The sequence below is a fragment of the Eriocheir sinensis genome, chromosome 42 (assembly GCF_024679095.1).
Source record: "Eriocheir sinensis breed Jianghai 21 chromosome 42, ASM2467909v1, whole genome shotgun sequence".
Lineage (NCBI taxonomy): Eukaryota > Metazoa > Arthropoda > Malacostraca > Decapoda > Varunidae > Eriocheir > Eriocheir sinensis.
Genome location: NC_066550.1, coordinates 9,544,395 through 9,569,394, shown reverse-complemented (window position 1 = coordinate 9,569,394; position 25,000 = coordinate 9,544,395). Strand labels below are relative to the sequence as shown.

Genomic DNA, 25,000 nt, shown 5'->3' with positions numbered 1-25,000 from the left:
AGGCTGATAATCATTCCAACACACAGGTAAGGGGGAAAGGTGACATTGTTAACAGGTCAGGTGAGATCAACACGTAGTACGCTTCCAATTAGTCCATCACAGGTAAGCACTTTATACACACACACACACACACACACACACACACACACACACACACACACACACACACTCACACACACAATGACAGACAGAGAGGAGACAGAAAGAGAGATAAAGCTGTACGTAGACAAATAAAAATAAATAAATATGTTTGTAATTAGCTCATCTGTCAGGTAAAAACACCCCATACACAGGTGGAGAAAATAACACAAAAAACACAAATACTGACAGACAGAGACAAGGAGAGACAGTAATACCGACAGAGCTAAATACACACCCAAAAATAAAGAATAAAGAGATAAATAAATAAAATAAAATAAATAAGGAAATGCATAAAAAAAAACTAAATAACGAAACAAACAACATTCCCAACACATGTATTTTTAAGGAGAGGCCATTTCACAAACACGTCACACACACACAAACAAAACAAATAAACATATAAATAAAATAAAAAGATAAAAACATTTCCAACACACATATTTTTCAGGGAGAGGTCATTTCACGCATATGTTCTCGCGTTCCGTTAAGAGGAAGGTCATTCGTTCGTTAAGTGGAGTATTACGTTATAAGAGCGAGTCTCCCCCGAGCTGAGAGCGGCTAATGGGATGCTACAGTCTTGCTCTTGTTGCACGGGATGGGAGGGTCTGTGATTCTGGGATGCGGGGATAATGGGGAGAGAGAGAGAGGGAGGGAGGGTGTGCATGTGGGAGATAATGGGGAAGGAGGAAGATATAGACAGATAAAGATAGATAAATAGATTAGATAGATGGTGTAGTCTAGTTCTTGTTACATGGGGAATGGAACAACTGTGATTCTGTGATGGGTTGATAATGGTGTGTGTGTGTGTGTGTGTGTGTGTGTGTGTGTGAGAGAGAGAGAGAGAGAGAGAGAGAGAGAGAGAGAGAGAGAGAGAGAGAGAGAGAGAGAGAGTAGGATAGAATGGAAGAGAGAGAAGAGGGAAAGGATGAGGGAATGAGAGAAGGGAAGGAAAGGTGACAGAATGGAAGAGAAAGGAAAGACAAGGAATGGCCGAGTGTGACAGACAGAGAAAACAGACACATAGACAGACTTACAATTTAACAGACAGATGATAGAAGTGAAATAGATACATATACACACAGACACAGACAACAACAACAACAACAAACAAAAACCAAAAATAAGGATCCTGGAAGTCATCTGTAAATAGGAAAAAAAAAGAGAAATGGGAAAATAAAAAGGACATAACAACAACTTAACGACTGGGAGGAAATAAAATCAACAATGTCCTTCGGCAAAAAAAAAAAAAAATAAATGGAGGTGAAATAAATCAACTCACCATCATCACCACCACCACAACCACCACCACCTCCACCAACAACAACAACAACAACCGCTCACATTAGAAGCAGCCAATCAGAGGTACGAATCCCACGGGTGTTTTCCGTTAATAAGAACAGACAAACTTTGATGATTGCCAGCTGACCTCCATAACCTGAGTACCAATTAACCTGATGGCGATGGCGGCGGCGGTGGTGGTGGTGGTGGTGGTGGTGGTGGTGATGACGGTGGTGGTGGTGGTGGTGGTGGTGACTAGATTGCCATGGTGTTAAATGACGGTGATAAATCTCTCTCTCTCTCTCTCTCTCTCTCTCTCTCTCTCAAAGGACCATCAAGTTTCCCAGTAATAAAGTTTGAAAGTTTGTGAAAGAGAAACTGAACATTACAAAGTCTTTCATCACCACCATCACCACTACCACCATCACCACCATCACCATCACCACCACCATCACCACCTTCCTCTTGAATAATGGCATCCTCTTACTCGCATATTTCCTCTTCCAAAGCCGAGGACGAGGAAAAAGAGTAAAGCTGGGATATATTTCTACCTGGCTACCTACCTACCTGGCCCTCCCTCCTCCTCCTCCTCCTCTTCCTTTTCCTTCTCCTTCATCTCCTTCTCCTCCTTTTCCTTCTCCTCCTCCGCCTCCGACTCCTCTTCGTCTTTAATTTCCTCTTACTTTTCCTCTTCCTCCTCCTTCCATCCTCCGCCTCCTCGTTCTTTTCCTCCTCCTCCTCCTCTATTTCTCTTCCTTTTCCTCCTCTTCCTCTTCCTCCTTCTCCTCCTCTCCGGTAAAACACAGCACACACCCTTCTTAACACACACACACACATACACACACACACACACACACACACACACACAATAGGTGGCGCCGAATCAGCATTAGTGTAGCAGCTATTGATGATGATAATGATGATGTTGATGATGATGATTGTACTTTGGCTTATTGCTGAACGTGGGGGACTGGAGCGGCGAGGGAAGGAGGGAGGGACAGTAGAAAGGAGGTAGGAAAGGCGAGGAGGGAAAAAGAGCAGAAGGAGACTATGACAATGAAAGGTAGGGAGACTCAGTACATAAACAGGAGTGAGGGAAGTAGATAGGAGGAGGAAAGGAGGAAAACAATTTAGACAGCATACAGAAAGAGGGAGAAAGGAATAGTATGGAAACACTTTAAAGGAAGAAAAAAAGGGGAAAGAATGATAGAAAAGGAGAAAGGAAGAAAGAGAAAGGTATAGTCTGTCTGTCTGCAGAAGATAGTGGAAGAAAGGAGAAAAAAAGTTGAAAAAAGGAGAAAAAAATAACGAAAAAACGTGGAGTGAGGGAGGGAAGCAAGAACAAGGAAGAAAGGGAAAGGAAAAAGACTAGAAAATTAAAATAAGAAAAAAAATAAGTATGAAGACAAAGGAAAACAGGGAGAATGGGAAGAAGATAAAAAGAAGAATAAATAGTGAAGGAGGGAAAGAAACGAGAAAGGGGAGAAAAAGAAAAGGCAGATAAGAGAATTTAGAAATATAAAGAGAAGGAAAGAAAATCGATTAAATAAACAAAGAGAAATGAGACGAAAATCAAGATACATAACTAATAAGAATGGAGGAGCAAAGAGAAGTAGATAAAGAGGAAAGTGAGGAAAGGCAAATAACAGCAGAAAGGCGAGAAGAAAATTGGTGACGAAGGGGAAACTATGGAAGAAAATAAAGAGGAATGGAGAAATAAAGAGAGGAGGAAAGAAGATAAAAGAGAAGCAGGATAAATGAGTAACTGGGAGAATATTGATAAAGGGAGAAATGTTGGGAAGGAAGATAAAGAAGGAGAGAATAGGGGAAAAGAAGAGGAGGAGGAGAAAACACAGAAGAAGGGAGGGTAGAAAGAAGGGACAGAGGAGAGAAAGGAGAGAAAAGAGAAGGAAAATGGGGAAAAGAGAATCAGAGGGGGAAAAAAGGAAAGGAGTAAAGGAAAGGTAGAAATAAAAGGAGAGAAAAGAGGGAAGGGAGAAGGGAGAAAGAGGGAAAATTGAAAGAGGAAAGAAGGAAGAGGAAAAGAAAAGAAAAGATGGAAAGGAATAATGAAGGGATAAAGGAGAGAAAAGAAGGAAAATAGAAGGAAGAAAGAGGGAAAAGAGAAAGAGGGAAAGAAGGGAGAGGAAAAGAAAAGACAGGAAGGAAGAATGAAGGGATAAAGGAGAGAAAAGAAGGAAAGTAGAAGGAAGAAAGAGGGAAAAGAGAAAGAAGGAAAGAAGGGAGAGGAAAAGAAAAGACAGGAAGGAAGAATGAAGGAATAAAAGAGGGAAAAGAGAAAAGATAAAAGTGAGGAAAAGGAGGTAACGTGGAAGAGGAGGAAAAAAAGGAGTAAAAAAAAAACGAAGGGAAAGAAGGAAGGAAGAGAGGAGGGAGAGAAGAGAATGTGGAGGAGAAAGGAAGACAACAAAGGGGAAAGGAGGAGGAGGAGGAGGAGGAGGAGGAGGAGGAGGAGGAAGGGAATTGATGAAGACACGAGCCTCAGGAATATGTTTGTGTAGAGAAAGACTATTGTGAGAGAGAGAGAGAGAGAGAGAGAGAGAGAGAGAGAATTCACAAAGGTAACACATCGTTCTTTCCTCCGTTTCTCCTCCATCACAGTTGTCTTCCTCACACCTCCTCCTCCTCCTCCTCCTCCTCCTGGCTTCCTCCTCCCATCCCATCCATCACTCCTCCTCCTCCTCCTCCTCCTCTCATCGCCCTCAAGATCAAACAGTTTTTTATCATCTTCAAACTCTCGCAATATATCTTTAATTTCCTTTTTCTTCTTCTTCTTCTTTATCCTACTCCTCCTCCTCTGTTTTTATTATTAGTGAGAAAGGAAGGTCAATGATGGTAGTAGTAGTAGTAGTAGTAGTAGTAGTAGTAGTGGTAGTGGTGGTGGTGGTAGTGGTGGTAGTAGTAGTAGTGGTAGTAGTAGTAGTAGTAGTAGTAGAAGTGAATAAACTTTTCAAACGTACTTTTATCGAGTCTGATCTCTCTCTCTCTCTCTCTCTCTCTCTCTCTCTGATCCTCACAAAGCAATCTGTGTTATCTGTCACAATCTCTATCTCTATCACTGTTATCCTTTTTATCCGACTGTTCTCTCTCTCTCTCTCTCTCTCTCTCTCTCTCTCTCTCTCTCTCTCTCTCTCTCTCTCTGCTTTTATAATTCTCATATAGATTTCGTTCCTTTTTTTTTGTATTCATCCATTCCTTCTTTCTTTTTTTTCTTTCTTCTTTCCTTTCCATCTTTTCTTGCTATCTTTTTTCCTTCTTTTCGTTATTTCAATCTCTTTTCTACCTTCCTTCTTTCTTTCTAATTACTTTCTTCCATTCCTTCACTTCTCTTTTTATTATTATTTTCTTTCCTCTATTTCTTTTACCTTCATTTATCTCTTTTAAATTTATTCCTGCATTATCATCTTTCCATTCTTCCTTCCTTCCTCACAAATTCCTTCTTTTCGTTATTTCAATCTCTATTCTTCCTTCCTTCTTTTCCTCCTTTCTTTCATTATTTACTTCTCCTTTTTATGACCCTTTTTTCTCCTTCCTCTCCATCATTATTTCCTTCTCCTTTTTTTCATCCCTTTCTCTCCTTGCTCTCTTTCATTATTTTCTTTTTTTTTTTTACCCCCTTTTCTTCTTCCTCTCTTCCATTATCTTCCTCTCCTTTTTTTCACTCCTATTTCTTCTTCCTCTCTTCCTCTTTCTTTACGTTCTTATTTTTCTTCCTTCTCTTTTTTCCATTCTCTTTCTTTCTATCTGTTTATTCATTCTCTCTCTCCTTTCTGCCTTCCTTCCCCTCCTAACATTTTTCTGCGTTCCTTTCCCCTCCTTCCTTCCTCCTTCTTCCTTCTTCCTTCCCTCTTCCTTCCCTTCCTTTCTTCCTTCAATTTTCCTCAAATTTCCCTCCGTTCCTTCCCTTCCCTTCCTTCCTTTCCTTCAATTTTCCTCCGTTCCCTTCCTTCATCTCCTCCAAATTTTTCTCCCTTCCTTCCCTTCCTACCTCTCCTTCCTCCCCTAAAATTTTCCCCCATTCCTTCCTCTCCTTCCTCCCCCAAAATTTTCCTCCCTTCCTTTTCCTCCGCTCCCCGCATTCTTTCCTCCATCATTACTGCACATTTTCTTTATCATGAATATCCCATTTTTCTTCCACCATTCACAAAAACTCCCGTCATATATTTTCCTTCCTCATCTTATTAATCTCTTTCTCCTTTTTCACTTTTTTTCACTCGTTTTTCGTTTTTTTCTTTCTCACTCGTTTTTTTTCTTCTTTTTTACGTTTTTTTTTCGTTTCTTACTTTTTTCTTTCCTTGATTTCTTCCTTCTTTCTTTTTTTCCTTGCCTCTTTGTTTCCTTCTTTCTTCCTTTCTTTCTTTTTAGTCTCGTCGTTTTTATTCTCTCTTTCTTTTTTAACTTTCTTTATGATTTTCCTTCTTTCTTTCTTTCTTTTTACTGTCTATTTTTTGTTTTTTCTTTCTTTCTTTTCTTTCTTATTTATTTACGTATTTCCATTTTCTTTCAACTATATATTTTTTTTACTTATTCTATCATGCTGCAATCTCATCCTCTCTCTCTCTCTCTCTCAGCCATGCATGACCTAACTAATATATTTCTCCTTTTTCTCTCTCTTTTTCCTCTTCTCTTCTCCAATTTCATCTTCTTCGACTTAAAAATCCTCCTCCTCCTCCTCCTCCTCCTCCTCCTATTATTCTTACAGTATTACTTGACCTCTTCTTCCTTTTATATTTTTTTCCCTCCTCTATTCCTTTTCTTTTTTAGTGTTTTAAGTTTATTTGTTTTGTGATTTTTATCTTCTTCCTTAATTCGCTTGCCTTGTTTGTGCTTCTCTCTTCTTCTTCTTCTTCTTATTCTTATTCTTCTTCTTCTTATTATTATTATTCCTCCTACAAATCTTTTCTGGTTTTCTCCATTTTCTTATTTCCTCTCCAGTTTAGTTTTTATAGCCTCCTCCTCCAACTCCTCCTCCTCCTACTCCTTCCGCTTCTCCTCCTCCTCCTCTTCCTCCTCCTCCTTCCTTCTCTTATTCCTCTTTCAGTATCTTTCTTCCGTTCATTCGTTCATTTTTCTTTCCTTCTTTTTTCTTTTTTCTCTTCCATCTCCATAATTTCTTCCATTTTCATTTTCATTATTATTCCTTTTCCTCCTCCTCCTCTTCTTCTTCTTCTTCTTCTTCTTCTTCTTCTTCCTCCTCCTCCTCCTCTTTTTCCTCCTTTTTAATACCTATACTTTCCACTCCACTTCCCTCTTTCATTATTTCGTACACACACACACACACACACACACACACACACACACACACACACACACACACACGTCGTTAGCTGCACATGACTCGCTCTTAAACATTAAATACAAACGAAAAAAAAGAAGAAAAAAAAAGGAAAGCATTTAAACACGTAGTAGATTAAAACGAAATAAATAAACATAAAGAAAGGTTGCACTCTCAACGGCCCTTTCAAGAACGACGGCAAATTATTCCTGAAAACGTATGAAAAGATAAAGAAGAGAAAAAAATTATATCACGTGTAAGTAAATCTAAGTAAATGTCTTTCATCTAACTCAAACATATAATTCCTTTTTGCCTTAAATTTTACTTTTTTTTTCATTCTTCCAATCTTTCTTTTCCGTCCTTCCTTCATTTCTCCTTTCCTTTCTTTTTCATCCTCTATTTCTGCTTTTCTTCTCTCATCTGCTTTTTTCCTTTTTTTTTATTTTATTTCTGTTTTCATTCCTACAATCTTTATATCCTGTCCATCTTTCCTTTATTTCTTCTTTCCTTTTTTTCCCTCTATTTCTGCCTTTCTTCTTTTATCCTCTTTTTTCTTTTTCTTTTATTTGTTTTTATTCATCCATTTTTTCTTTCTCGTCCATCCTCCCTTCATTTCTTCTTTCCTTTTCTTTTTCATTTTCTATTTCTACCTTTTTTTAATCTGCTTTATTCCTTTCTATTTATTTTTCCTATCCTTCCCTTTTCATCCTCTATTTCTACCTTCCTTCTTTTATCTACTTTCATCCTATCTATTTTATTTCCTCCTTTTTTCAGAGCAGGAGTTTGTGAAATGTTATGACCAAAAAACGTAGACTTTCACAGATTTTTTCACCCTCCTTTCAGAACGTAGTGATAGAACGCCACTCTACGAAGGAGGAGGTTCATTATATAACATGACTCTTGAACGTGAAAGAGAGGGGTGAAGGTGAGAGAGAGAGAGAGAGAGAGAGAGAGAGAGAGAGAGAGAGAGAGAGAGAGAGAGAGAGAGAGAGACATTTTAATTACTCGCAAACCCTATTCGTCTTCCTGCTTAGAAAAAAAAAGCAATTAAGAGAGAAAGAGAAAAAGATTGCGATAAAGAAATATAAATACACCATAAAAATTAGGAATCATTAGAGAAAGTAAGAATGTTAAAATAGTCACCGGGGACAACACTTCCTCTTCCCTTCCCGAGGCCAGACGATGGAGAATTCAAAACAAATAGACAAACAGAAATTTGGAACGATAACAAAAGAGTGAGAGTGACGGACAAAAGAGTAAGGAAAATGTTACTCGCAGCCTATTCTTTCCTATTCCTCGTAATCCAACAACAAAAGAGAGAAACAAAGACAAATGAATCAAGGAATGCAAAATCAATTACTGACAAATGTTTTTCTCTTTCCTTTACCGAGCCATCCAATCAAGGTCGAGTGTTCAGCGTGCGGGCGTGGTAGTCCCGAGGGCCAAGGTTCGAGTCTCAAAGATGCACGCTGGCAATTCTCAACCAGATCGTCAATCAACTCAAACTTCAATGACCTCGATCAAGAGGAGCACCGGGGGGCAGCGTGGGCCGGGCAAAAGTCACCCATCACGGCAGCCACTATAAATGATCTCAGCCTGCGCCAATAACGGCCTGGGCTCGTTAAAGAGGACCCTCAGATAGATAAATAGATAGATAGACACAGATATTATTGTTATTATTATTATTATTATTATTATTATTATTATTATTATTATCATTATTATTATTGTTGTTATTATTCCTATTATTATTTAAAAGCATTATTTCCTCAACCCCCTCCTCCTCCTCCTCCTCCTTCCTCTTCTTTCTTTTCCTTTCCTTCCGGCCCATTCTTTTCATTTCCCTGTTGTTTTCCTTTCTCTCGGAGCGAAGATAATGGAGATATGTTTTTTTACCTTTCTTTCTTTCATTTGTGTTCATATTACGCCCTCAACACCACCACCACCATGACCACCACCACCACCATTATCATAACCACCACCACCACCACCACCACCACCATTATCATCACCTCCATCACCACCATGACCACAAACACCATTGCCAGCACCATTACACAACCTATATCAACACCATTATCTCTCTCTCTCTCTCTCTCTCTCTCTCTCTCTCTCACCTCCTCCTCCTCCTCCTCCTCCTCCTCCTCCTCCTCCTCCTCCTCCTCCTTCCTCGTTCGTATGAGGGAGAGAAAATTCATTACAGTTGCACCAGCATATTAAATGGCGAGGTGGAGTAGGAGGAGGAGGAAGAGGAGGAGGAGGAGGAGGAGGAAAGAAGCAGTAATCGTAGCTTCAACATACTTATTCAAAATTCATAGTAATATACAGTCTCTCTCTCTCTCTCTCTCTCTCTCTCTCTCTCTCTCTCTCTCTCAGGTACAAGCCAATACGTCAATATCATTTAATTTAACGAGACTAGAGTCTCCTCCTCCTCCTCCTCTTCCTCCTCCTCCTCCTCCTCCTCCTCCTCGTCCTTTTTCTTTTCCTCTTCCTCTTCCTCCACCTCCTCCTCCTTTTCCACGTCCTTCTTCCTCTAATAATGCATCTATTTTGCAACTTCCTTCACCTCCTCCTCCTCTTCTCCTCCTCCTCCTCCTCCTCCTCTTCCTTTTTCTTTTCCTCTTCCTCTTCCTCTTCCTCCACCTCCTCCTCCTTTTCCACGTCCTTCTTCCTCTAATAATGCATCTATTTTGCAACTTCCTTCACCTCCTCCTCCTCTTCTCCTCCTCCTCCTCCTCCTCCTCTTAATGTACCTCTCTTGCTTTCTCCATCTCCTCTTCCTCCTCTTCCTTGCATTTCACAGCCCTCAACCCTTCATTCTCCTTCCCCTTCCCTTCCTCCTCCTCCTCCTCCTCCTCTTCGGGAAAGCCTAAGCCTGTCTGACCTTCTGGCTGGAGCTGCGAGGGAATACGAGAGGCGGGTGCAAAGGACTCTGTTAAAAGGGCAAAAACACGGCGGGAAATATGACGGAAACGGGTGGAAGTAAATTGTAGAAAAGAGGGCGTGGACTGTGTAAATCTCGGAGGCGCAGGAAATTAATAACAAACATCAACCAATCAGCTTTCCAACCTCTTTTTCTTCACTGTGACGAGGATGAACGACTGGAGATGGAGAAGGAGAGGAAAGGAGCAGAGATAAAGAAGATGGAGACGAAAAGGAATGGCGGAGAGAGGAAGGAGTTACGAAAGGAATGAAAGGCAAATGAAAGGAAACAGAAAGCAACAGAAAGAGGGAAAGAGAAAAGTTAAGGAAAGTTACGAAAAGGAGAAAGACAAAAGAGAGAGAAAATGAAAAACTGAAGGGAAAGGAAGGAAAGGAAGGGAGGGGTTAAAAAAGGGTAGTAAAAGGGAACAGAAAGCAACAGAAAGAGGGAAAGAGAAAAGTTAAGGAAAGTTACGAAAAGGAGAAAGACAAAAAAAAAAAAGAGAAAAAGAAAAACTGAAGGGAAAGGAAGAAGGAAAGGAAGGGAAGGGTTGAAAAAGCGTAATGAAAGGAAACATAAAGCAACAGAAAGAGGGAAAGAGAGAAAAGTTAAGGAAAGTTACGAAAAGGAGAAAGAAAAAAACTGAAGGTAAAGGAAGAAGGCAACAAGGAAGGGAGGGAAGAAAGTGAAAGATAGTGAGAGACTCTTCATAAATAAACCTTTGAAGTGTGTGATAACATTGTTGAAAAATAGAGAAACGGCTGTGAACAGGACCACACTAACCCCTTGACTGCGGATTCCCTACCAGAAGACATCACCAAGCTACAGGAATGGAGCAAAAAGTGGCTGCTACAATTCAGTGAAGAAAAATGTAAAGTCCTGCACCTTGGGAGGGGATATCCAGCACACCAATACCACATGGGAAACACTCCACTATCCACCACAGAGGCAGAGAAAGACCTGGGACTATATGGCACCAGGCTACCAGTGAAGGCCAAATCCTTGACAATCGCAGCTGACAGGTTAAAGGGACTCACATCATCAAAAATTATATACAAAAGGTGAAATGTGTATAGTGCTGTAAATATACGAACGTAAGAGGTAGAGAATGCTACACAAAAGCTGCAAAATGTATCGACGTCATAAGATGTAGGAAAACAGACGTAGAAAAGGATAAAGAAGAAAGAGGCATCACTTAATCACAGGAATCACTTTGTTGTAGAGAATAAACATATGAAAAATAACTGTAGAGGGTGTACATGTTTTAGGTACATGAAAAGAATGACAGTAATGGACATAGAGGAGTGAAAAAGACTATAATTAAGATCACAGGAGTATTAGAACATGTATAACAGTAACGAAAAACAACAACTCAGGTGAACTATATGACAACAATGGTAGGAAAGGTACATGAAAAGATTGACACTAATAGACAGAGAGGAGTGAAAAAGACTACCATAGCAATCACGGGAGTATTAGAACATGTGAAAGTGAATAAAGAAAAGAATGACTCAAGCACACTATATGAAAACAATGGAAGGAAATGTAGCTATCTGGAAAGAATAACACTAATAGACATAGAGGAGTGAAAAAGACTATTATTAAGACACAGGAGTAGAAGAACATGAATAACAGTGAAGAAAAAGAATGACTCACGTGAACTATATGAAAACAATGGTAGGAAATGAAGCTATCTGGAAAGAATAACACTAATAGACATAGGGGAGTGAAAAAGACTATTATTAAGATCAAAGGAGTAGAAGAACATGAATAACAGTGAAGAAAAAGAACAACTCAAGTGAAATATACGAAAACAATGGTAGGTAAGAATACAGGGACGAGAAACATTACTTGATTACAGGAAACACCAGGTAGGAAAAATACATAAAGAAATCCAGGAATGAAAGAGGAGTAAAGTATGGGAAGGAATTTATTGTGGAGACATGTAGACAAATAAGAAGGGAAAGGAAGGGAAAAGGAAAGGGGAAGAGGAAACAACAGTGAAAGAAAACAAGGGAAGGGTTAAGAGGAAGGGAAAGGAAGGGAAAAGAAAAGGGGAAGAGGAAACAACAGCGAAAGAAAACAAGGGAAGGGTTAAGAGGAAGGGAAAGGAACAGAAAAGAAAAGGGGAAGAGGAAACAACAGTGAAAGAAAACAAGGGAAGGGTTAAGAGGAAGGGAAAGGAAGGGAAAAGGAAAGGGGAAGAGGAAACAACAGCGAAAGAAAACAAGGGAAGGGTTAAGAGGAAGGGAAAGGAAGGAAAAAGAAAAGGGGAAGAGGAAACAACAGCGAAAGAAAACAAGGGAAGGGTTAAGAGGAAGGGAAAGGAAGGGAAAAGGAAAGGGGAAGAGGAAACAACAGCGAAAGAAAACAAGGGAAGGGTTAAGAGGAAGGGAAAGGAAGGAAAAAGAAAAGGGGAAGAGGAAACAGAGAAAGAACAAGGAAAATAAGGGTTAAGAAGGGAAAGGAAGGGAAAAGAAAAGGGGAAGAGGAAACAACAGAGAAAGAAAACAAGGGAAGGGTTAAGAGGAAGGGAAAGGAAGGGAAAAGAAAAGGGGAAGAGGAAACAGAGAAAGAAAATAAGGAAAGGGTTAAGAAGGGAAAGGAAGGGAAAAGAAAAGGGGAAGAGGAAACAACAGCGAAAGAAAACAAGGGAAGGGTTAAGAGGAAGGGAAAGGAAGGGAAAAGAAAAGGGGAAGAGGAAACAACAGTGAAAGAAAACAAGGGAAGGGTTAAGAGGAAGGGAAAGGAAGGGAAAAGAAAAGGGGAAGAGGAAACAACAGCGAAATAAAACAAGGGAAGGGTTAAGAGGAAGGGAAAGGAACAGAAAAGAAAAGGGGAAGAGGAAACAACAGCGAAAGAAAACAAGGGAAGGGTTAAGAGGAAGGGAAAGGAACAGAAAAGAAAAGGGGAAGAGGAAACAACAGCGAAATAAAACAAGGGAAGGGTTAAGAGGAAGGGAAAGGAAGGGAAAAGAAAAGGGGAAGAAGAAACAACAGTGAAAGAAAACAAGGGAAGGGTTAAGAGGAAGGGAAAGGAAGGAAAAAGAAAAGAGGTAGAGGAAACAACAGAGAAAGAAAACAAGGGAAGGGTTAAGAAGAAGGGAAAGGAAGGGAAAAGGAAAAGGGAAGAGGAAACAACAGAGAAAGAAAACAAGGGAAGGGTTAAGAGGAAGGGAAAGGAAGGAAAAAGAAAAGAGGTAGAGGAAACAACAGAGAAAGAAAACAAGGGAAGGGTTAAGAAGAAGGGAAAAGAAAAGGGGAAGAGGAAACAACAGCGAAAGAAAACAAGGGAAGGGTTAAGAGGAAGGGAGAGGAAGAGAAAAGAAAAGGGGAAGAGGAAACAACAGCGAAAGAAAACAAGGGAAGGGTTAAGAAGGGAAAGGAAGGGGGATGGAAGAAGAAGGGTAAAGCGAAAGAGAAAAATATTAAGTAGATGGAGAAGGAGAAGGAAAGGAAAGAGGAAGCATCTGCGAAAGAAGAAAAAGGGAAGGGAAAAGAAGGGGAATGGAAGGAAAGGGAGGAGAGAAAGGAACTGTGAATGGAAGGGAAAAAATGAAAAGAATAGGGGAATAGAAGAAGGGAAGAGGTTAAAGGGGAGATATTAATGAAACCAAATGCTGCAAAATATTAAAAGTGACACGTTACATTAAACCTTGAAAGATGAGACACTTTGACTGAGGAAGGAATAGCTTACAGGAGAACATATTGTGAGAAAATAAAATAAAACATGGAAAATGGATCGTGCAAGGCATTGAAAGAGATAGGTTGCATTGTACCTTGAAAGATACGACACTTTGACTGAGGAAGGAATAGCTTACAGGAGGAGTATAAATTGTGAGAAAATAAAACAAAACATGGAAAATGGATCGTGCAAGGCATTGAAAGAGATCGGTTGCATTGTTCCCTTGAGAGATGACACTTTTACTGAGGAAGGAATAGCTTACAGAAGGAGAATAAATTGTGAGAAAATAAAACAAAACATGGAAAATGGATCGTGCAAGGCATTGAAAGAGATCGGTTGCATTGTTCCCTTGAGAGATGTGACACTTTTACTGAGTGGAATAGCTTACAGAAGGAGAATAAATTGTAAGAAAATAAAACAAAACATGGAAAATGGATCGTGCAAGGTATTAAACGAGATTGGTTGCACTGTACCTTGAAAGATGTGACATTTTTACTGAGAATGGAATAGCTTACAGGAGGAAAATAAATTGTAAGAAAATAAAACAAAACATGGAAAATGGATCGTGCAAGGTATTAAACGAGATTGGTTGCACTGTACCTTGAAAGATGTGACATTTTTACTGAGAATGGAATAGCTTACAGGAGGAAAATAAATTGTGAGAAAATAAAACAAAACATGGAAAATGGATCGTACAAGATATTGAAAGAGATCGGTTGCATTGTACCCTTGAGAGATGTGACACTTTTACTGAGAATGGAATAGCTTACAGGAGAAGAATAAATTGAGAGAAAATAAAACAAAACATGGAAAATGGATCGTGCAAGGCATTGAAAGAGATCGGTTGCATTGTACCTTGAAAGATGAGACACTTTGACTGAGGAAGGAATAGCTTACAGAAGAAGAATAAATTATAAGAAAATAAAACAAAACATGGAAAATGGTTCGTGCAAGATATTAAACGAGATAGCTTGCATTGTACCCGTGAGTGATGTGACACTTTTACTGAGAATGGAACAGCTTACAGAAGAAGAATAAAGAGCAAGAGAAAATATGATACAACATGGAAAATATTTGTGCAAAGTGTCTGTTGAAGGAAATTAACAGTGACACATTTAATGACAAAGCTGAAAGATGTGAAAATGAAAATGAAATAGAAATAACTTGCATAAAAGGGAGTGAAGTAAAACAGAAAATAATTAAAATTCGACCATGCAATAGAGAATGTGAAAATAGAGACTGCAGTAAACTTGATAACGTTGAAAGAAGTTACGATTACACAGAAACGGGAATAGATTACTGAAGAAAGAGAGTACAGTAGGAGAGGAAATAACGTTGAAACCTGGAATAAGGACTGTGGAAAATGCCCGTGGTACAAACAGTAGAACAAAATTATAAACTTAAATAAAAAGGATGTCATAATTTTTCCCTTGCGTACAGTAGGAGGAAATAACGTTGAAACATGGAATAAGGACTGTGGAAAATGCCCGTGGTACAAATAGTAGAACAAATAAACTTAAATGAAAATAATGTCATAATTTTTCCTTTGCCCTTAACCTGCTTCCTTTGCTGTGATAAAAAAAATAATGTAGAATATGAGATAATGAGTTGAAACACGGAATAGAGAATGTGGAAAAAAATGTAGCAAAAAAAATCAAAATATATGCGAATCAAGGCATTAAGGAGAAAGATTACAGAGAAATGGGAAAATAGTGTGAAATGTGGAAATATGAATGAATAACTTAAAAAACTAGAATAGAGAAGAAAATAGTTATGCAGGACGCAGAGTTTAAGAGAGTATATTTGACCATATCGTTGAAAGATACAATGACACAGATATGGAAATGGCTTACGGGATAAAATGAGAGAAAAATATGGTAGTGGATAATCACAAATAACAACGAGAGTAACAATGAATAAACAGATAACGAGCAGAGCATGATAAAAGAGTAAATAACGACAACAATAAGAAATAAAGTAACAGAAAAGAGTAAACCTGATAAAAGAGCAAATAACGACAATAAGAAATAAAATAACAGAAAAGAGTAAAGCTGATAAAAGGAGAAAATAACAACAATAGGAAATAAAGTAACAGGAAAAAGAGTAAACCTGATAAAAGAGCAAATAACGACAATAAGAAATAAAGTAACAGAAAAGAGTAAAGCTGATAAAAAGAGGAAATAGCAACAATAGGAAATAAAGTAACAGGAAAAAGAGTAAACCTGATAAAAGGAGAAAATAACAACAATAAGAAATAAAGTAACAGAAAAGAGTAAAGCTGATAAAAAGAGGAAATAGCAACAATAGGAAATAAAGTAACAGGAAAAAGAGTAAACCTGATAAAAGGAGAAAATAACAACAATAATAAATAAAGTAGCAGGAAAGAGTAAACCTGATAACAAAAAGCAAATAACAACAATAATAATAAATAAACACAAAAAAGAATAAAGTTTGATGATAAAAAATGCAAATACAAACAATGAAAAATAAAGTGAAATAAAGAGCAATGAAAAACAAACAAATAACAAACAAAATAACGTAACAGAGAGTAAAGTATAATAGTAAAAAATAACATAAGAACAAAAGTAAATAAAGTAAATAAGATAAATTGAGCAAGAAGTCTTTGATACATTAAACGACAACACTGAGAGATAAAAGGAAGAGTAAAACGAGAAGAATAAATACAAGGGGATGATTATTGAGTTAGAAGCGAGAGAAGAATTAAAGACAGAAGAATAGAGGAGTTAGAAACGAAAGAAGGAAAATACAGAAAAAAATGTGAGTTAGAAATGAAAGAAGAAAAATACAGATGAAGAAATGAGTTAGAAATGAAAGAAGAAAAATGCAGAAAAAAATAAATGAGTTCAGAATGGAAGAGAAAAATATAGATGAAGAAATGAGTTAAAATGGAAGAAAAAATGCAGAAAATAAATGAGTTGGAAATGGAAGAAGAGAGTTAGAAAAATGGGAAAGGAAGAATGCAGAAAAAATAAATGAGTTAAGAAAGGAAGAAAATAAAAATATAGACGAAGAAATGAGTTAAAAAATGGAAGAAGGAAAATACAGAAAAAAATATGTGAATTAGAAATGGAAGAAGAAAAATTCAGAAAAGAATATGTGAATTAGAAATGGAAAGAGAAAAATACTGATGAAGAAATGAGTAATAAAAATGGAAGAAGGAAAAATGCAAAAAAGAATAAATGAGTTAGAAACGAAAGAAGGAAAATACTGATGAAGAAATGAGATACAAAACTGGAAAAGGAAAAATGTAGAAAAAATAAATGAGTAAAGAATGGAAGAAAAGAAAAATACAGATGAAGAAATGAGTTAGAAATGAAAGAAGAAAAATGCAGAAAAAATAAATAAGTTAGAAATGGAAGAAGAAAAATGCACAAAAAAATAAATGAATTAGCAACGAAAGAAGTTAAATGAAGAAGAATGAATAAGTTAGACACGAGAGAGAAGAATAAAGACAGCAAAATATATATGGTGGAAACGGGCAAAGAAAAAAAAAATACAGAAAAGTTAGAAATAGGTGAAAAATGAACACCAGAGAAAAATCAAGTTAGAAATGTGTGAAAAATAAATAGGAAAGTTAGAAATGTGTGAAAAATAAATAGGAAAGTTAGAAATGTGTGAAAAATAAATAGGAAAGTTAGAAATGTGTGAAAAATAAATAGGAAAGTTAGAAATGGGTGAAAAATAAATAGGAAAGTTAGAAATGTGTGAAAAATAAATAGGAAAGTTAGAAATGTGTGAAAAATAAATAGGAAAGTTAGAAATGTGTGAAAAATAACAGGAAAGTTAGAAATGTGAAAATAAACAGGAAAGTTAGAAATGTGTGAAAATAAATAGGAGAAAATGTGTGTGAAAAATAAATAGGAAAGTTAGAAATGTGTGAAAAATAAATAGGAAAGTTAGAAATGTGTGAAAAATAAATAGGAAAGTTAGAAATGTGTGAAAAATAAATAGGAAAGTTAGAAATGTGTGAAAAATAAATAGGAAAGTTAGAAATGTGTGAAAAATAAATAGGAAAGTTAGAAATGTGTGAAAAATAAATAGGAAAGTTAGAAATGTGTGAAAAATAAATAGGAAAGTTAGAAATGGATGAAAAATAAATAGGATAGTTAGAAATGTGTGAAAAATAAATAGGAAAGTTAAAAATGTGTGAAAATAAATAGGAAAGTTAGAATGTGTGAAAATAAATAGGAAAGAAATGTGTGAAAAATAAATAGGAAAGTTAGAAATGTGAAAAAATAAATAGGAAAGTTAGAAATGTGAAAAATAAATAGGAAAGTTAGAAATGTGTGAAAATAAATAGGAAAGTTAGAAATGTGAAAAATAAATAGGAAAGTTAGAAATGTGAAAATAAATAGGAAAGTTAGAAATGTGTGAAAAATAAATAGAAAGTTAGAAATGTGAAAATAAATAGGAGAGTTAGAAATATGTGAAAAATAAATAGGAAAAGAATATGAAAAAATAGAAAGTTAGAAATGGGTGAAAATAAATAGAAAGTTAGAAATGTGTGAAAAATAAATAGGAAAGTTAGAAATGTGTGAAAATAAATAGGAAAGTTAGAAATGGGTGAAAAATAAATAGGAAAGTTAGAAATGTGTGAAAAATAAATAGGAAAGTTAGAAATATGTGAAAAATAAATAGGAAAGTTAGAAATATGTGAAAAATAAATAGGAAAGTTAGAAATGTGTGAAAAATAAATAGGAAAGTTAGAAATATGTGAAAAATAAATAGGAAAGTTAGAAATATGTGAAAAATAAATAGGAAAGTTAGAAATGTGTGAAAAATAAATAGGAAAGTTAGAAATGGGTGAAAAATAAATAGGAAAGTTAGAAATGTGTGAAAAATAAATAGGAAAGTTAGAAATATGTGAAAAATAAATAGGAAAGTTAGAAATATGTGAAAAATAAATAGGAAAGTTAGAAATGGGTGAAAAATAAATAGGAAAGTTAGAAATGGGTGAAAAATAAATAGGAAAGTTAGAAATGGGTGAAAAATAAATAGGAAAGTTAGAAATGTGTGAAAAATAAATAGGAAAGTTAGAAATGGGTGAAAAATAAATAGGAAAGTTAGAAATGGGTGAAAAATAAATAGGAAAGTTAGAAATGGGTGAAAAATAAATAGGAAAGTTAGAAATGGGTGAAAAATAAATAGGAAAGTTAGAAATGGGTGAAAAATAAATAGGAAAGTTAGAAATGGGTGAAAAATAAATAGGAAAGTTAGAAATGTGTGAAAAATAAATAGGAAAGTTAGAAAAGTGAGAAAAATAAATAGGAAAGTTAGAAATGTGTGAAAAATAAATAGGAAAAATGGGTGAAAATAAATAGGAAAGTTAAAATAGGAAAGTTAGAAATGGGTGAAAAATAAATAGGAAAGTTAGAAATGGGTGAAAAATAAATAGGAAAGTTAGAAATGTGTGAAAAATAAATAGGAAAGTTAGAAATGGGTGAAAAATAAATAGGAAAGTTAGAAATGGGTGAAAAATAAATAAAAAAGAAAAAAAAGTTAGAAAAGGAAAAAGAAATAAATACAAAAGATGAATTGAGTTAAAAATGCTTGAAAAATAAATAAAAAAGAAAAATAAAGTTAAAAAAGGAAAAAGAAAAAAATACAAAAGAAAAAGTGAGTGCTTGAAAAATAAATAAAAAAGAGAGAAAGTTAAAAATGAGTGAAAAATAAGTAAAATGAATAGGAAAGTTAGACAGGGCTGAAAAAAAATAAAAGAGAAAATAAGATTAGAAAATGGAGAAGAAAATAAATAAAGAAAAAGTAAGTTAAAAATGAGTGAAAAAAAAATAATAGAAAAGTAAGACATGGCTAAAAAAAAGAGAACAACAAGATTAGAAAACGGAAAAGAAAAAAAAGGAAAGAAAAAGCGAGTTCAAAATGAGTACAACATAAACACAGAAGAAGAATAATGAAAGTTTTGAAAGAGAATAACACGGAGTTGAAACACAGCACAGGAGGCGTGTTGGCATATATACATACATTAAATTACAAGTATGAAACATGTTGCAATTATACTAAAACGACTGGCTGGGAGGCCTTTAAGCGCACATCGCAGCAGAGAAAGCAAGTGGCCGAGGGAGCACCGTAATTATGTAGATGATTGATATTGCATCCTCAAAACAAATGACAGCACAGAAAGCAAACTCGGAAAAGCTTAAAAAATGTGTGAGCTGTTATTTGCGGGTAAAGAGTCATTGTTTCGGTCTTTGTCTGTCCCTGTTTGTTTGTCTGTCTGTCTCTTTTATTTTTCTCTCTATTGTCTATTTCATTCTTTCTTCCCTTCCTTCTTTCCTCCTTTCTCCCTTTTTATCATCTGTTCTGTTGTATTTTTTCCCTTCCTTCTTTCCTCCTTTCTCTTTCCCCATTTCTATTTTCTGTTTAGCTTCCTTTCTTTCCTCCCTTCCTTTCTCCTTTTTTCTTCAGTATTTTCCTTCTTTCCTTCTTATTCTTTCTTTCTTCCCTTCCTTCTTTCCTCGTTTCTTCCTTTTTATTTTCTGTTCTGCTGTCTTTCTTTCTTTCCTTCCTTCCTTTCTTCTTTTTTCTTTAGTGCGTTCCTTCTTTTATCTTATTCTTTATCTCTATTTCATTCTCTCTTCCCTTCCTTCTTTCCTCTCTTTCTCCCTTTTTTTATTTTCCCTTTTGCTGTCTTTCTTTCTTTCTTTCCTTTTTTCCTTTCTTCTTTTTTCTTTTTCTTTCTCTCTATTCCATTCTTTCTTCCTTTCTTTCTTTCCTCGTTTCTTCCTTTTTATATTCTGTTCTGCTGTCTTTCCTTCCTTCATTCCTTTCTCCTTTTTTTCTTTTGTACTTTCCTTCTTTCCTTCTTATTTTTTATCTCTATTCCATTCTTTCTTCCCTTCCTTCTCTCCTCCTTTCTCCCTTTTTATTTTCTGTTCTGCTGTCTTTCCTTCCTTCCTTCTTTTCTCCTTTTTTCTTCACTACTTTCCTTCCTTCTTTCTTATTCTTTATCTCTATTTCATTCTCTCTTCCCTTCCTTCTTTCCTCCTTTCTATTTCTCCCTTTTTAGTTTCTGTTCTGCTGTCTTTCTTTCCTTTCTTCCTCTCTCCTCTTTTCTTTAGTACTTTCCTTCTTTCTTTCTTATTATTTCTCTATTTCTTTATTTTCTACTCTGTCTTTCTTTCCTTTGATTTCTTTCATACTTCCCTTCTTTCTTTTTTTTCATCCCCTTTCTCTCCCTCTGTCTTTCTTTCCTTCCTCCTTTCATTTCTCCTTTTTTTTTCTTTCGTCGTTCCTCTCTCTCTCTCTCTCTCTCTCTCTCTCTCTCTCTCTCTCTCAATTGACATTTTTCTGCACCAAACTATCAAAACATCAGAGTTGTAATGGTCACTATCATGTTTACAGAAAAATCTGAGTGCTGTGCATCATTCATGTCGTCATAATGAACACTGTTGGCAAAATAAAAGCATTCATCGATATATCCGACAACACTCCATCGCGTGGTTAACAGGAAGGCATCAGTGTATGCTCCTGGCTAAATATTTCCTTCATGCAAGAAAAGAAAAGCCAAACAAGCCCAACAATGGCGTCATGCATTCAATCTCCTACAAGTAGTGGTTGAAGGAGTTGAAATTTCGCCACTCAACATTCCTCCGGCTGGCACGCCGCTGCCCCACACACGATGCCTTCCTCCGTCCCTCCAGGCACAGCGCGGGAGGGTGTTCACACCGCTGCTGAACATGTCGCACGCTGCCGCCAGCAAATGTTAAGCTTATTTCTTTTATATAATTTAAATCATAATACTTACATCTTTAGCATCTTATAATATTACATTCACTGTATGGAACTTTAAGAGAACAGCATATAGCAAGTGACGATTGTTTATGTGGGATGAAATATAGATTTTAATTTTCTATTTTTTACTTATCAACGTTTCTTAAATACTACTTGTAAGTCAGTGTTCTCTGTACCGTAGCTATGAGAAAGGTACATATATAATTTCTAAATACTAACGAAAAATTATTTGACGAAGTCCGCATGCATGATATTTTTGGCAATTCCACGAGGGCCACCAGATGGCAGGTCGAGCTGAGTGAAGGACTCAATTGTTCAGGCTCGTGTGTCTCCCTCCCCTCGCCCCCTCACATCATCATCAGCACAGACGCACCAAGGCTGTAGTGATAGTCTCCCTGGAGACTATCAGTGTTTTGATCATCTCCCTGGAGACTATCAGCACACTGATAGTCGTGGGCAGCACTCAGCGACGTCCACTCCCAGGCAGAGCCGTGCCGCCCTGAAGAAGAGTGTCCGCCCACCACGCCCGTGACCACCTCACGGAACACTGCCACGGCGAGGAGAGTGTGTCAGACCATCACAGCCCCTCAACACCACCACCACCACCAGCGTCATGGAGGCTGCAGGGAGGGGCGGCGCGAGACAGGTGCAGAACATGAAGACTGCCGGCAGCCCTGCGGAGTGTCCAGTGTGCATGACAGGCTATGATGGCACCGTGCACCGGCCGCGCACCCTGCCCTGCGGCCACACTGTCTGCACGCTGTGCATAGAGCAGCTGAAGGTGCTGGGCCGTGTTGCCTGCCCAGAGTGCCGCGTCAGCCACGCCGTGCCCGAGGGAGGGCAGTTCCCTGTCTGCTTTGCTGTTGAGGCCTTCATAAGGATGATGAGAGACGCTGAGGTGGCGGCAGCAGCAGCAGCAGCAGCAGCAGCAGCAGCCTCGCCGCCACCCAGTGCCGGGGAAGGGGAAGGAGCAGCAGCAGCAGCCTCGCCGCCACCCAGTGCCGGGGAAGGGGAAGGAGCAGCAGCAGCGGCTGGCAAGAAGGAGGCGGCGGGTCTCTCCAAGAAAATGCGTTCCTTCCTGCAGGAACAGGAGGCCACAGTCGTGGCCGCCATCACCGCCTGCCGGGAGGCTCAGTCGCAGCTGGACCAGTACCAGACGACCCTGGCAGGCTGGCGCGGGCGGCAGCAGCAGCTGGAGGACAGGCTCCTGGGACTGGTGGACCAGAGCAGGAGTGCCAGGGAGCTCCTGCAGCAGGAAGAGTCCCGTGCGGCGGCCAAGGAGGAGGAGCTGAAGAAGGGGGAGCAGGGGCTGCAGGCCGCGCTGGAGACGTTGCGCACCCTTACAACAGAGCAAGAAGCAGCCGCGGCGATGCCTGAAGTGTTTCGTTGTACTGGCGAGGCGGAGCAGGCGGTGGAGGAGTGCCGAGAAGGTTTTCCTGATGCCAGCACCGTCACCACCGCCAGGAAGGTGAACGAGGCATCCAGTGCAGCCCTGGAGGCTGTCCAGGCGGCTCTGGAAACACTTGCTACAGAGGAGCCAAGGCCCCAGGCAGACCCAGACTCCACCGTCATGGACAGACTGCACCTCATCTGGACTGGGAGTTTGACGGCCGAGGACCTCCGCAGCCTGACGCAGCCCGTCAGGCGCCTGCTGGAGGCTGGCCGGGTGTTTGCTGTCCACCAGGCGGAAGGTCAGCGCCGACACGCAAGAATAAGCCTTGAAGCCGGCCAGCTGTGCCTCCACGCCCTGAAGGACCTTCCCCCGCCACGGGGCGCGGCAACCCTGCAGGTGAGCGAGGTTGTGCCGCCCTCCCCCCCCTGCACGGTGTTCCTGGACCTGTCCTGGCCGGGCAGCGCGCCGCGGCGGGTCCAAATCCGTCTGAGCCCCGACACCCCGCGGGGCAGACAGTTCATACTGTTGTGCACGGGGCAGCGCGGCCCCTCCTACGTTAGCACCAGGTTGTACGGGGTGGTGAAGAAGGGGGAGGCGGGAGAGTATGTGAAGGGCGGGGACTACGAGAGTAACGATGGTAGTGGATCATGCGTCCTGCTGCCTGGCCTTGGTGAGGGTGAGTACCGGAAGTCAGGCCGGGCGGGGGATGTGTTTGGGCTGGTGTGGCCTGACCCTACCCGGGGTGAGTGTGGTCAGTTTGGCATCTACACCAGAGACCGTCAGGATGGTGGTGGGGGTCTTGTCTTCGGTGAGGTGGTGGACGGACTGCACGTGGTGGCCGAGGCAGCCCAACACAGGGACATTACGGAGGTGACTGTGGCGGACTGTGGCGTGGTGTTGTGAGGGTAATGGCCGCCACCACTACCACCACCACCACAGCAAGGTTATGGAGGTGACTGTGGCGTGGTGTTGTGAGGGTAATGACCACCACCACTACCACCACCACCACAGCAAGGTTATGGAGGTGACTGTGGCGTGGTGTTGTGAGGGTAATGACCACCACCACCACCACCACCACAGCAAGGTTATGGAGGTGACTGTGGCGTGGTGTTGTGAGGGTAATGACCACCACCACCACCACCACCACAGCAAGGTTATGGAGGTGACTGTGGTGGTGTTGTGAGGGTAATGACCACCACCACCACCACCACCACCACCACCACCACAGCAAGGTTATGGAGGTGACTGTGGTGGTGTTGTGAGGGTAATGACCACCACCACCACCACCACCACCACCACAGCAAGGTTATGGAGGTGACTGTGGTGGTGCTGTGAGGGTAGTTTTTCGTTGCTTTCTTGTAACATTCGGGGTGATATTTTCCGTGAGGTTTCGTGCACTGTTTAAACACGATGTAATGTGTTAGTTTCTTGGGCATCCTTGTACCGGCCAGTGTGGTGTTCTGTGCATTACATATATACTGGGTGTAATGTGTTAGTTTCTTGGGCATCCTTGTACCGGCCAGTGTGGTGTTCTGTGCATTACATATATACTGGGTGTGATGTGTTAGTTTCTTGGGCATCCTTGTACCGGCCAGTGTAGTGTTCTGTGCATTACATATATACTGGGTGTAATGTGTTAGTTTCTTGGGCATCCTTGTACCGGTCAGTGTAGTGTTCTGTGCATTACATATATACTGGGTGTAATGTGTTAGTTTCTTGGGCATCCTTGTACCGGCCAGTGTGGTGTTCTGTGCATTACATATATACTGGGTGTAATGTGTTAGTTTCTTGGGCATCCTTGTACCGGCCAGTGTAGTGTTCTGTGCATTACATATATACTGGGTGTAATGTGTTAGTTTCTTGGGCATCCTTGTACCGGCCAGTGTAGTGTTCTGTGAATTACGTAAATATACTTGATGAAAAAAGTCTGTCCTATCCTTGCCCAGTAAAACATGGACTACGTCGCTTACGGCAGCTTTTTTCCTTCTTTCTTATTTTCTTTCTTTCCTCCGTATCTTCTTTCCTTTTGTCTGTCTTTCTTTCCTTCTATCTTTCCTTTTTTCCTTCTTTTTTATCTTCTTTCTTTCCTCCGTATCTTCTTTCCTATTGCTTTCTTTCCCTTTCTCTCTCTGTTTTCTTTCCTTCCATCATTCCTCTTTTTCCTCTTTTCTTTTTCCTTCTTTCCTATCTTCTTTCTTTCCTCCGTATCTTCTTTCCTATTGCTTTCTTTCCCTTTCTCTCTCTGTTTTCTTTCCCTCCATCTTTCCTCCTTACCACCTTTCTCTTAACCGAGGAAACACTGAAGTAAAGAAAAATATAACCAGAGAAACAAAATCCGATAAAAACAAACAAAGACAAAATAAAGAAAAAGAAAATAGAGAACAGAGAAAAAACAATAAAAACAACACTTACCAAAGCAGACAAGATGAGGAGCCCAGCAACGCGCCACCAGTCTGTAAAGGGAAAGAAAATAAAGATATAATTAGAGAAACAACACGGGGAATAATGCAAG

General features: G+C 39.0%; 2 protein-coding genes across 59 annotated transcripts in view; one reads left to right on the top strand and one right to left on the bottom strand.

The window, feature by feature from the left end:
- The window catches only part of LOC127009945 (neural-cadherin-like), a 309,853-nt gene that overhangs the window by 149,364 nt on the left and 135,489 nt on the right, over positions 1-25,000 (bottom strand). For all 10 annotated transcript variants that reach the window (XM_050883484.1, XM_050883485.1, XM_050883489.1 and 7 more), the window contains one exon: positions 24,901-24,941. The gene's annotated coding sequence lies outside the window, so the exon portion shown is untranslated. The remainder of the gene's footprint in view (positions 1-24,900; positions 24,942-25,000) is intronic.
- LOC127009951 (tripartite motif-containing protein 65-like) overlaps positions 21,334-25,000 on the top strand; it is a 130,056-nt gene continuing 126,389 nt past the window's right edge. For 8 of the 49 annotated variants that reach the window (XM_050883515.1, XM_050883512.1, XM_050883517.1 and 5 more), the window contains exon 1: positions 21,336-21,993. In XM_050883515.1, coding sequence (XP_050739472.1) covers positions 21,709-21,993 — 285 coding nt within the window. In that variant the 5' untranslated portion in view covers positions 21,336-21,708. Of the gene's footprint in view, positions 24,321-25,000 lie in introns of those variants that run through there. The other 41 variants (XM_050883502.1, XM_050883508.1, XM_050883505.1 and 38 more) reach the window with 24 other exon arrangements.